General features: G+C 42.3%; 2 protein-coding genes across 2 annotated transcripts in view; one reads left to right on the top strand and one right to left on the bottom strand.

The window, feature by feature from the left end:
- exoc4 (exocyst complex component 4) overlaps window positions 1–4,162 on the bottom strand; it is a 116,625-nt gene extending 112,463 nt beyond the window's left edge. The window contains 2 exon segments of the mRNA XM_080851124.1: window positions 3,044–3,233; window positions 4,063–4,162. Coding sequence (XP_080707250.1) covers window positions 3,044–3,233; window positions 4,063–4,142 — 270 coding nt within the window. The 5' untranslated portion in view covers window positions 4,143–4,162.
- A 4,407-nt stretch (window positions 4,163–8,569) lies between these two features.
- chchd3a (coiled-coil-helix-coiled-coil-helix domain containing 3a) overlaps window positions 8,570–13,338 on the top strand; it is a 64,959-nt gene continuing 60,190 nt past the window's right edge. Inside the window, exons 1-2 of the mRNA XM_080851099.1 lie at window positions 8,570–8,795; window positions 9,646–10,792. Of these exons, the coding sequence (XP_080707225.1) occupies window positions 8,715–8,795; window positions 9,646–10,792 (1,228 nt within the window). The 5' untranslated portion in view covers window positions 8,570–8,714. The remainder of the gene's footprint in view (window positions 8,796–9,645; window positions 10,793–13,338) is intronic.

Below are 13,338 nucleotides of genomic sequence, written 5' to 3' on the forward strand. Positions count from 1 at the left end.
AGCCAAGTGAGCGGAGTGCTAGTCCCTGGGTTTTTCTCATCTGACAGAGCTCGCTGGCCCGAGCCGATGTCTCCAGATCAGGAAACATGGGGAGAGGAGGATGCTGGGGTGCCTCTGACACCTCTGATGATGGAGAGAGGAGGCCTCCGGGACCAGCCATCAGAGAACTAGCCACCACAGCAGAGTGACGTCAGTCCTCCCCCTGCCCTCCCTGCACTCCCCCTCAGAACACAGCTGCTCGGCAACGAGGCCCAATTCCCTCCTGCTAGCGTCTAGACGTCTGGGCTTTAGCACTTGTATCCAAGTGTTGCTGATATTTTCTCACAAGCCAGTGGAGGCGTGAATGGCTGTTTGGAAGGCAGGGCGTTTGACAGCTGAGTGCCCCAGTAGAGGCCTACAATAGGGATTTGTGCAAATGATTTGCAATAAAGTCTCAAAGTCACCAGACAAATGAAACAAACAGGAATTGAAAAAAAAGCTGCTCTGGTCCATCTGCTAATTAACAAACACCCTGTGGGGAGAGCCATTAGGATTTGAAGAATTTACATTTCTGATGCCTTTCAGGGTTAAAATCACAAACTTTTAAAAGACATAAAGGGCACTACACAACTTCTTATTCATGAAGAATACTTGTGGTTTTCATATACTTTCAACTCATATGAATTCCTCCCCCTCAAGAATGTATCACAGTCACGCCACCTTCTTTATCTTCCCTCTGTAACTCGATACTGGACTTTCTAACCAACAGACCCCAGTCTGTGAGGATAGAGAACCACGCCTCATCAACCCTCATCCTGAACACAGGGCTGCCACAGGGCTGAGTGCTAAGTTCTCTCCTCTACTCCCTCTTCATAGCCTGGATACCAGCCTGAACTCCGCCCACAAAATTTTTGGTCTGAATTATGAGTATGACATCGTCAGGCTACCCTCTTCACCTACGACTGCACACCTGTACATGGCTCTAATAACATTGTCAAGTTTGCAGACGATACAAGGGTGATTGGCCTCATCACGACAACGCTGAGTCGGCCTACAGAGAAGAGGTCCAGCACCTGGCGGTGCGGTGCGCCGACAACAACTTGGCTCTCAACACCATGAAGACCAAAGAGCTAATTGTGGACTTCAGGAAGAAAGATGGCACACACACCCCCATCCATATCAACGGGATGGAGGTTGAGTGTGTTGCCAGCTTCAAGTTCCTGGGTGTCCACATCTCTGAGGAGCGCTCTTGGACCCTTAACACCTCATCCATAGTCAAGAAGGCACACCAGCATCTCTTTTTCCTGAGGAGACTGAAGAAGGTCCATCTGTCTCCTCAGATTCTGGAGAATTTCTACCGCTGTACCACTGAGAGCATTCTCACAAACTGCATCTCAGTATGGTATAGCTGCTGCTCTGTTGCCGACCAAAAAAGACTGCAGAGGGTGGTGAAAACTGCCCAACGCATCACCGGTTCCACTCTCCCCACCATTGAGGCTGTCCAGAGCAAAAGATGTGTGGGGAGGGCGCGCAGCATCATCAAGGACAGCTCTCACACCCCAGCCACAGACTGCTTGCCCTCCTACCCTCTGGGTGAACAGCTTCATCCCTGCGGCTGTCACCCTACTGAACTCTGCTCCACGGGGATAAGCCCCCCCCACACACACACACACACCTCCCCCTGAGACTGTACTTCCCCCCTCCACCCTTGCTTGACTGCCACACACCCTCCTCCAACCACTGAACTTTTGCACCAGAATGTCTTTTTATCCCACTTTTTACTGTATAGTCCACTTTTTACTGTATTAACTGTACTTACAATCCCACTTTCTCCTGTATTACTGTATTAACTGTACTAACGCCTTACAATACTTACTAATTATTATTACATTATATTACAAATACCTCATTCACTTCACTTATTACCACCACTAATACTTACACCTGCACTTTATATATCATATCTACACTTCCTACCTCAATTGCTGCTAGTCCCAGTTCTGTTCATATTTCATCTCTTACTGTATATATCTTATTTATTAACTTATTCCACTTTACATATGCACATACTCTGCACTAATTATTGCTATTTTGCACTTCTGGTTGGATGCTAAACTGCTTTTCGTTGTCTCAGAACTTGTACTCTGTGCAATGACAATAAAGTTGAATCTAATCTAATCTAATCTAATCAACACACAAATGGTCAGCAAGACTCTTCCTGTCTGCTGATTTTCGCACCTTTCATACCTAGGTAGACCCCATACTGCCACCTTCCTATCATTTCCATTCAGCTTCAACGATCTTTCAGTTGCCGTTTCCACCCAGCCCGAACAATATCTTTCATTACCATTCAGCATATTTGGAGAGAGATTATGGAAGTCTCACTGGATTAATACATGGTCACCAGAATAATACGGTAAAAAAGGATTTAAGAATTACTCTAGAAATGCCTTAGCCGGCTGATCTCAGATCTGTCCTCTTTCAGGAGGAGCCTCATTTTCACCCTTGGAGCTCTCGTGAGGCTTTCGGTTTCTGATCTGAGCATCATCATTCTACATCTTACACTGACATCTCCGATCCCAGGACATTAAAGCATTACATTCATGTGCTATTCATTCACAGGATCTAATATACACCACACACATCAAATAGCACTGACATCTGCTACATGTTCCATTTAATTACTTATTATCATCTGCAGTAGTAGGTGATATACACATAGGCCCATATAAGTGATCATATTTATGCAGAGCCCCTAGTAGATAATGTTTTCCCCCTTTTACAAAATGTACACTTCTACATTTCTGAATTTTCTTCCCATTCAGACTTAATGAGTAATTCTAATACCCGGACCATGCCCTTGTTTGTCCAATTCATCTCAAAGCAAAAGAGCAAGTCAGGCATGGTGGGGCCAAGTATGATGTATTGACAACAATGTTCCATACATGATGTGGGCTGATCTTTTGGAGAAGAACTAGAGTGACTCTGTAACTCCATATTCTCATCTTAAGCGGATCTACACAAACCACTCTATGTATAGTACATTGAGATAGCTGCCACTTACCTGTTTGATCTTATTGCGAGAGATGGTGATTCGCTCTGTTATGCTTTGGTAGGTGCGAATTGCCGTGGTCAGCTCTGTATAGTGGCGCACAATCTTCTCATCCAGTTCCCGGTCACATTTTTCATACGCCTCCTCCAGGCGACTCTTCTCCGTCTCTCTGTCCTGCACATCATCACTGCTGGACAGTGTTCTAAAAGATAATGGAAAACATAAAATAGGCGAGTTCTAAAGGGTTTCTGATTAAAAATAATACACTGTGGACCCTTCTGGACTATTGAGTTACAGCAGTTTTGGATTTGCAATTCAAACTCTGTATACACATCAGAGCCAGCAACAGCCTTCTTGTTAATGGAGTGCAATCAGGACAAAATACAAATGTAAATGTGACTGTGTTTCCCATTTCACTTTTCAGATAGAAGTCTGCCAAATCGAATATCTAAAATGTTTGGTACGTTGGCTATTTGGTGATGAACTAAAGAATGGAGACACAAACAAGGGGCTATCTATAGGCACGTATCAGAGGAGGGGTGGTAAGTGACGTTCAAGGGCTAGTGACAGCGGACAAATCATGTGAGAATGTTTCTTGGTACACAATATTGGACTTTAAGTAAGCTGTGCGTGTTTCTGAAGCTGCAAAAAAATACATATATGGCGTGTAGCAAGACCTCAAAACACTGCTGTCTACTGACGCCTTTTCAAGTCATCCCATGGACACCACCTGACATCCGCTTGACATAGACAACCTTAGCAAGCTAACGGTGAAAACTAAAGACTCTGAAATAGCCATGTGAAATATTTTGGAAAAAACAGAGTCGTTTTAAAATGCCATATATGCAAACGTATATGTAATGGTCGACAAAAACGTTAATTAGCCATGTTTTATCACAACAGGAAGCAAAGAGACTGGCCACATTAGCCAAAAGGCTAAACGGCTACTCCTGCTTCTCCCCGACAACGTCCGTATTAACATATTGATAGAACCTCAGGCAATAGGTGTAAAACAACTACGGTGCTCTCACCTTATGACAGAAATGAGTAAACTGCTGGGATCTTTGGCTTTAGAAACTGTGTTTCTGTATCTTCCTGTCTCGGTTGCCATTTTTCCGCTAAAGCACCCAAACAAGGTGACAGCCTAAACTTTGGCTACCAGAAGCCAATGAGCTGCTGAACTCCAGTTGCGTATACAGCAAGTACGGTTGAGAATGCAAAAAGGACTTTGGGAGTTGTAGGCAGCGCTGCGTTGCACTTTGTGGCTGTGTCTTCTGATTTTTGTCGACCAGTTCCCTTACAGAAAGAAAAAATACAATTTCAAAATCATCGTTTTAGAAACGGAGGTTGATGTATGAATAAAGGTACTGAACATAATGTCTCCTACTTCAGCCCTAAATACGCTCAATGTAGCCTATGTGAATGCAATGAATGCCAAGCTCTTGAATTATTATGTAGCATTGACTTAGATGTATTGTAATTGGTGAAAAAGAGTGATTCATTAAATTTTAATTTATATGAATTACTTGATGTAGTAGCCTAATTCATAAAGTCTTCTTGCATGGAAACAAATGAGCTGAAGGACATAGAACACATTTGAACATATAGGTCTGTACACTGCAGAAAAGCTCTCCTGTATCTCTTGACCATCTCTGCTGTTACAAACAGAAAGGAGGGAAGCCATTGATTCTGAGGTAGGGTCGATGTGGCAGTTTCCATGTTGATTGATGTGGCCATGGACTGTCAAGATAACACTGTGTGTGTGATCTTTTTGTTCTCTCTGAAAACAATCATGAGGCTGTGCAGGTCTTTTTTTTCTCCTCACCAAGGTTTGACCCTCTCTGCCAAGTTTAATTTGGAAGTTCTTATCACCTTGCCCTGCAGCAAATGTCCCATTGGTCTGCTGCTAATCTGCTGTCTCCTTCCAAATGGCAGAATAAAGGCTATTTCTCTTCAAACCAGCACAGCAAATAACTGTACCATGTGGCACTTGGACTCATCAGGAGGTCAACCACGCTCCTTGGGACCTCAGAATTCTTACAGCACATGCTGGTGGATTTTTGTATAAATAGGAGCAAAGATTTGAAAAGTCCATGTTAGCCAGAAAATCCAAAATGTAAGTAAAAGTGTGTATTGGACCATTTGACAAAATACAAAACAAAAATGTAATAATTTACATATATGCTTTTATTTGTATTCTATGTGATACATCAGGCCTTATATTACACATTCAGAATGTTAATACACAATGTTCAGGAAAACTATCAATCAACCTGCTTATTTCCACATAGACATACAGTACTACCACACAGGACATTTCTCCGATTTGCTTTTCAGAATGTAATATCCTCCCTTTCCTCAGGGGGTTTATGTCAACCGGCAGGGCAGAACTCGCTCAGTCCAGCTGCATAGACTGGCAAGGATGCCTTGGCAAGGATGCCTTCATTTTATGTTACATTGACGCATAGGACTGAATTGATGTTTATCCTACCTCTTGCATCTCACACAAGCATGCCATTGTGGTAAAAACTGTAACTGTAGAAATAACAGAAACGTCTTACAGTGATGCTTCATTGCACACGTCAGCAAAGTGTCCAGCTATACCAGTAGACTATATTTTACTACACTCAATGAAAATTGTTCAAACATGAACTGGCCAGAATAAAGCCAATGTGATCAATATGTGTCTTGTTCATTATTATACAATTTAGCACAAACAAAACGTCATCACTACTATATACTATTATAACATTGGTCAAGGATATAGTTTTTTTCTTGCAGAATTGTCATTAATCTGCTTTATCTTCTACTACAACGTAAACTGGCTGATGATGGTGAATTTGAATATATTGTGAAACAGGAATATCAATATGTGGGGTAAACCTTGGTTAAAACGTTACGCAAGGTTTCCAGAGCGCTGTGCATATAGCGGCTGACGACGACCTTCCCAAATTATTAAATGAAATACACTTTGTTGTTTTGGAGTTGCCAACCTACAGCACCATAGACATCTGGTCTGTTCACATGGACAAGGTGATGAAAGCGGCCCGGAAACGGCTCTTCTTTCTGAGAGACTGAAGAAGTTAGGTATGGAATCAGTCATCCTCACTAACTTTTACAGGTGAACTATAGAGAGCATCCTGAGTGGTTGCATCACAGTGTAGTAAAGGACCTGTACAGCCAAGGACCGTAAGGTCCTACGCAGTGTGGTCAGGTCTAAGGAGTTCATCATAGGCAGGGAGCTCCCAGCCCTGCAGGACATCTTTCACACACGATGCATAAGAAAAGCTGGCCGGATCCTTAAAGACTGCCACCATCCATCCTTAATACTTTTTTCCCCTTTGCCGTCTGGTAAGCGCTACCAAAGTATTCGATCTCGAACCCGTAGATTGGAGAGCAGTTTCTTTTGAAGGGCCATCAGGCCTTTAAATGGACAGTGATACAATCTCGCCACCTTTCACTTTACATGTTACAATTTTCTACTGTTTGCACTATTAGTAACATTGCAGATCTATGGCGAGAGCATTACAGTAAACTATTTAATTGTGTTAAAAGTAACACCGTTAGAATTGGTACGTTGGTCTCTCAGCAGACATGATAGTTAGATCAGTAGATATCTATGATTCCATCCACATGCTTGACAACAACAAAGCTTGTGGTATGGATTGCATTTCTGCAGAGCATCTAAAAAATGCCAGTTATAGACTCAGTCCATTACTAGCCACGTGTCTTACTGGAATTATGGTTCATGGTGTTCTACCGAACTCTATTATGTCAGTGCTGTTAGTGCCTGTTCTTAAGGATAAGTCAAACTGAACAGCAAAGACAACTATCGACCCATTGCATTAGCCAGTATCTTGTCTAAAGTGTTTGAGAGAATTCTATTAATGAAATTGGAAATGTATGTTCTGACTGCTGACAATCAGTTTGGTTTTAAAAGAAAACATGGTACTGATCTCTGTATCTATGCTCTGAAGGAGATTGTCTCCAGGTACAAAAGTCTTAATTCATCTGTATTTTTATGCTTTATTGATGCTTCCAAAGCTTTCGATAGAATTTGTCATGAAAAACTGTTTATGAAGCTGCTAGCGAGAGGTGTCCCTAAACCTCTTGTGAGGATTTTGGTGTTCTGGTATGCCAATCAAACTTTTCATGTTAAATGGGACAATGTTGTATCAGCTCCTTTCTATGTTGGCAACGGAGTTCGACAAGGAGGAATTTTATCTCCCTTTTTGTTTAATGTTTATATGGACGATTTATCAAGCCAGCTGAATAAGACAAATACAGGCTGTCTTGTAGGGGAATCTATTGTCAATCATCTGATGTACGCAGATGATTTGGTCTTACTCAGCCCATACAGTGCTGGGCTGCAACAGATGCTGAGGGTGTGCTCTCAGTATGGCATAGACCATGATATTAAATATAATGCAAAGAAAAGCCTCATAATGATAGTCAGAAGTAATCAGGATAGGAAATTAACCTTCCCTACCTTTTATCTATCTGGCAGTCCCCTTGGTGCCCGTGAGGAAATAAGATATCTGGGCCATGTCATTTGTCATGATTGGACTGATGACAACGATATATATCGACAGCGCTGCAAAATATATTCTCAGAACAATATGTTATTAAGAAAGTTTTCTATGTGCTCAGATTCGGTTAAAGGTTCACTGTTTAGAACCTACATAACACCAAAGTACACTGCTCATTTGTGGTCAAATTACAGGAAAAGGAGTATACAGAGACTGAAAGTAGCTTACAATGATGCTTTTAGATTGCTGCTTCATGTGCCTAGGTGGCATCGTGCTAGTCAGTTGTTTGTTTCTAAGCACGTACCAACTTGTGAGGCGCTCTTGAGAAAACTGATGTATGGTTTCATGTGTCGACTGGACAAGTCTGAGAACTGCATAGTAGAGGCTCTGGTCAACCCTCTAAAGAGCTGTTATCGCTTTACCTCAAACTTGAGACGACATTGGCACAAATGTCTTCATACTTTTTAATGCACTGTATTATGTGTGTTGTATCTTTTTGTTTTTCTCTATTTCTATTTTTATTTATTTATTATAATTATGTCTGTTACTTTATATGGAACTTGGTGTCTGAAATAAAGAATAAAGATTGCACCTGATACCAGGCACATTTGATTTGTCTTTAGGTTAGTATAGGTATATTAGGTTAGTTTAGGTTATTATGTGTATATTATATGTTTATGTATATTGTATATTTATTTTGTACATTTATTAGATTTATTATATGTTTATTATATGTGTAATTTATGTTCAGAGTACTTATATGTTATGTTATGTTATGCTATGGTAGTTTGTTGTGCGGTGTGTTGTCCTGTGAATTTCAGTGCCAAGTTTGACTCTGTTTTTCTGTGCATCTGATAAATACTTGAACTTGAACAACTTGAATTTGAACTATGTACAGCACTCTATGCATTTGACTTGTGTCCATAGCATGCGTCACAAGCACTTGGCCAATGAACGTGTTTGTTCTTCAGATGCTGAAAGGGGATGGGCTCAATGCGGAAGCTTGTCTTTTGAACCTTTAGCACGATAGCGTGCGGTATTAGCCGTGGTGTTCAGGCTGAAGTCTGAAATCTCCCTCTGTTCCAAATTTTACATTCATGACACCGAACTAAAGTTGCACGCAGGTTGTATCGCTTTTGCCGCAGCGGTCAGACATGGGAGCCAATAATAGTACGCGCCGTGTCTCCTTTGAGTCGGACGAAAATGAAAACATAACGGTTGTGAAGGGCATCAGGGTGAGTGACAGAAGCCTGAACAGTGCTAAAAACAAACAACGGAGTTTCACAAAATATGCCAAGTTCATCACACTCTAAACAAAAGCGATAGTTTTACTAGTTACATTTAAAACAAATTAATATGTTTAGGCATGATGACACATAGGCCACTTGGGTATTGAACTGAATTTCAGTTAGTTGATGTAGTCACGTTTAGCTAGCTATCTAGATAGGTGGCTAACTGTGGCTATGCGTGCCATGCCAAAGGGTACATTGTGTACTAATTGATGATGAATGAATTAGGTGGCCCAATTCAGTGTACCAAGTGTTTACGGGGATTAACTGTATTTGACCTCGGTGTTTTAAGCGGTGTTATCAGCCTACAAACGCCAATTAAATACCTTATATGTTGTCACCGCTAGAAACTTGTTATATTTGGAAGCTAGCTTGCTTACAAGATCATTTGGTGAGCTGGAGTCAGTGCACTATGAACTACTTCGTCATCGTTTTTGCCTTATCTGTCGCAGCTCTTTCAAAGTCTGAGAGAGAGGTTACGAATGTGTCGCTCTCTTGGAGAGCTACTGTGTTGAGCTGTGTTAACCTTACAGTTTAAAGTTTTTTGTTAGCATGGAGTATGAAATATTAACCCTGCCTATTTACATTCAGATGTTTTTTTTTAGAGCGTTACAGATGTTGTCGTTAGTTGTCTGTACATATCGTTAATCTTCATCGCTACAAGACTATTCAATTTTAAGTTGTAACACAAAAGTCCACAATGCTGGTTGAATATGACTAGCTGGTTTGTTGTGTGATGAAAACACTTGTTTGTGGATTCCCCCTCCTGACTGACTTCCATCTGCTCCCTTTTCAGCTCTCTGAGAATGTTATCAACCGCATGAGGGAACCTGAAGCTCCACTCGGTGCTCGCTTCCTGCCCAAGGCCCCCTCACCTCCACCTGCGGTCCCCATACCACCTCCCACAGTCTCCAGCTCTGTAGTTGAGCATTTACCCACCATTGTATCAATTCCCTCTCCATTTGATCCGATTACCTCAATGCCCCCTCCACTACTGTCAGAACCCCTCAAAGTGCCTCCACCTCCTCCTCAGCCAGTGGCTGTGGAGGTAGAAGCCCCCCCTCCTCCCCCACTATTTGAAGAGTCTGTACACCCCCCACCTGCCTTCCCTATCGAACCTGTGACCACTCGGCCAGCCCTCACTGAAGCAGTGGCCCCGCCTCCACCTATAGAAACTGCTGTACCCCCTCCTCCTCCTCAACCTCTGGCAGTCCTCCTCCCCCTTCCAATTGTTGAATCAGTTGCACCACCTCCTGTTGAGGTTGTAATTGCATCTCCACCTGTGGAGGTTATTTCTCCGCCTTCAGTGGAGGAAATCATTGCTCCTCCACTTGTGGAGCCAGCTGCCCCACCTCCATCTTTGGAGGTAATTGTTCCTCTACCACCTGTAGAAGTTGTTGCTCCTTCTCCACCAGTTGAGCTAATTGCCCCAACCCCACCTGTTGAGGAAATTGCCCCTCCACCTCTTGTTGAAGTTGTTGCCCCTCCACCTCTTGCTGAAGTTGTTGCTCCCCCTCCTCCAGTTGAGCTAATTGCTCCACCCCCACCTATTGAAATAATTGCCCCTCCACTTACTGCAGAAGCTGTTGCACCCCCTCCACCAGTTGAGCAAATTGCCCCACCCCCACCTGTTGAAGAAATTGCCCCTCCACCTCTTGTTGAAGAAATTGCCCCTCCACCTCTTGTTGAAGAAATTGCCCCTCCACCTCTTATTGAAGTTGTTGCCCCTCCACCTCCTGTCGAAGATGTTGCCCCCCCTCCACCAGTCGAGCCAATTGCCCCACCTGTAGAAGTTGCCGCTCCACCTCCACCTGTGGAGGTAATTGCCCCGCCAGACTCTGTTGAAGCTGAGGCCCCCGTGACGGTTGTGGAGCCAGTCACTCTTGCTGAAGCTGTGGTTCCTCTTCCAGCTGTGGAGGAGCCTGTGGTGCTTCCTCCAGCAGGTGAGTAAACCCCACACTCACAGTTTACTCTAAATACATCCAGAACTATAGTCTACATGCTGTAACCTGAGAGCAAATGCCTTTCTGTGCAATTTCAAGGTCATACAAACTAAGCGTGTAATAAATAAATATGCATAAATATACACCTACAATCACATAAAAATGCTATAAAACTTGACACTTAGACTTGATTTTAAAAAGATGATAAAAGATGAAGTGAAATGTGATAAGTTATTCACTATAGTACTACAGTAGCGATTAAACCAATTAGTCTTTGAATACAACAAAGCAAATACAAAAAATGTATTATCTATCCCATGTTTTTCTGATACATTAATGGGATTCATATGTAAAAGATGGAGAGTGACCATTCTATCTGGCAGTTACTGTGCGTGTTACTAACTTTCAGGCCAAAAAAATGCCTTCCCATGTATAGGCCACACCTGAGTATTGACTGCAGGGCTGCAGAAACAAAAGCAATGTATAAATTGCAGCTGTAAAATGCAGTAGCGTGGGTCTTACACAATGTTCAGATATCACTGAGAATTGTATTTTATTCATGAATATCATAAAAATGCAGTGTGTGGTTGCCACTGGGGGCAACCAGCGGTAATGAAATGGATGCCACTTGCCTGAATAGTGGACACTAAGACATATGAGAAAGGTCACAAACTGCCTCTCCATACAGTATGTGAACTACCAAAGGTCATCCCAGCAGTTCATGTTTGCTAAATACAGTAAAGACCATCTTTAGTTACTTTGATTCTTGGAGGACTTTATAGCCCCTTTCATAAATGAAATCCGTGAGATAAAAATAATAATAATTAAGACCTTTGTCAGGTTTTCAATCCTTTATCAATAACAAATTGCCTTTCACACTAAATCGGCATCACAGCAAAGTTCTGTGGGTCTTCGTTCCCACATGAAACAGTATGTTTCTCAACACTGAGCAGAAACGTCAGTGAGACGAGACAGTCAGCTCTGGCAGCAAAGATTTCTAGGATAAAGTGACTACAGTAAAGCCATACTTCATGGCACAGTGATAGTAAAGGGCTCTGTAATGTCAGCTACATAATTAGCTATCATTTCATGCAAATGGAACTTATGCCATTAAAACCATTTAAGGTTATTTAAAAGTTAGCACAGCACCTAGGCAACCATAGCGATACCATTTGCTGCATAACCTGAAACAGTTTAATTTCTCAAAATATGCTCACAAATAAAATAAAGTTTTGGGTTCAAAGTGATCATAACCACTTGTAGATGATGTTAAATAGCTTCACATAGACATTAAACAATCTATTAATGGGGCAGCTTAATCTGATATCAATGTAGTGAATTAATGGGGGGGGGACCCCCCCTTGCCCTTTTTGAAGATAAGAATCTTGGTGCTCGCATTCCCACTCAAGCCATGGCAGAAGGTTGTGGTTAATGTTACGAGGTTGCCAGTGGATAGAATAAAGATCTACTTTGCCGTATTGCTCTCACCCCCACATGACAACATGCGGTATAATAGCAACAAATAACAGTGTGTGTGGGAATTGGTTATATTATGAATGCCCTAGCTCCAAAGCTTCCTGGAATCTAGTGTCTGTCCTGTCATGTTTTGCACTAAAGCCACTTCCCAGAAATAAATCTGCACCATAAGATTGCCATGCACCATTGTCATGCGGAGCAGAGGCTGATCCATTCGAAATGAAAAAGTAGTCACTTTTTTCCCCTTAGCTTTGCCATTGCATGGCTTCCTATATTATGATTCATGACTTTCAGCACAACATTAATGAAACGATTAATTCTCCCTTGTAATAAAGTTAATGAATTGATGCTGTAATTAGAGGTTCAATTTTAGCCAGCTGCATAGCAAAGGTGTCATGCATGCCCTTTTTCTCGCAATTGTAAAGCTCTTTTTTTTAAAACCCTTTTCAATAACTTTCGAAACGTCTTGTGGTACACGTGGCTCGAGGTTTCTCCTGATAGGCTAAATGTGGAGGCTCTTGGCTCAAGGTTATCGGTGTGTGATGGAAAGGACAGAGCGGAAAGCGTGTGTGTGGGAGGCCGTCCCTTTTGATGGTGATGGTGGGCGATGTTTCTCCATCCGTGTCCAAGCACAATCAGAGAGGCAATTAAGGAAAGGCCAATCAAAGCTATGGTGCAGTGGCTGTGGTGATTAAAACTCACACCTCCGCATTCAGGCTCTTTAATACAGACACTCAGAATTATAAATGAGTCCAAAATCCTCATACCCCAGCCCCCACCCACCCACCCACCTCCCCTCATCTCTCAGACCACAACACAGTACTGAGCGTTTTCTGATTGTTGAGGAAAATTCTCATTTTTCTTTTGCATGTATTGATGATTATCTACTCCTTCTCGGGAGTACCATACCCTACCCTCTTTTTCATGACAGGGTTTTTAATCGAAGGCTAATGAGAACTTCCAAGGGTTGAGTTAACACGAGTTGCTGCTGCTATTTTAGATGTTGCCCTATATAAATATAGCACCCCGACAATAGGTGTGAAAGCCATTATCTTTCTCCCTGCGTCCCT

Source organism: Sprattus sprattus (assembly GCF_963457725.1).
Source record: "Sprattus sprattus genome assembly, chromosome: 14".
NCBI classification, from domain to species: Eukaryota; Metazoa; Chordata; class Actinopteri; order Clupeiformes; family Clupeidae; genus Sprattus; species Sprattus sprattus.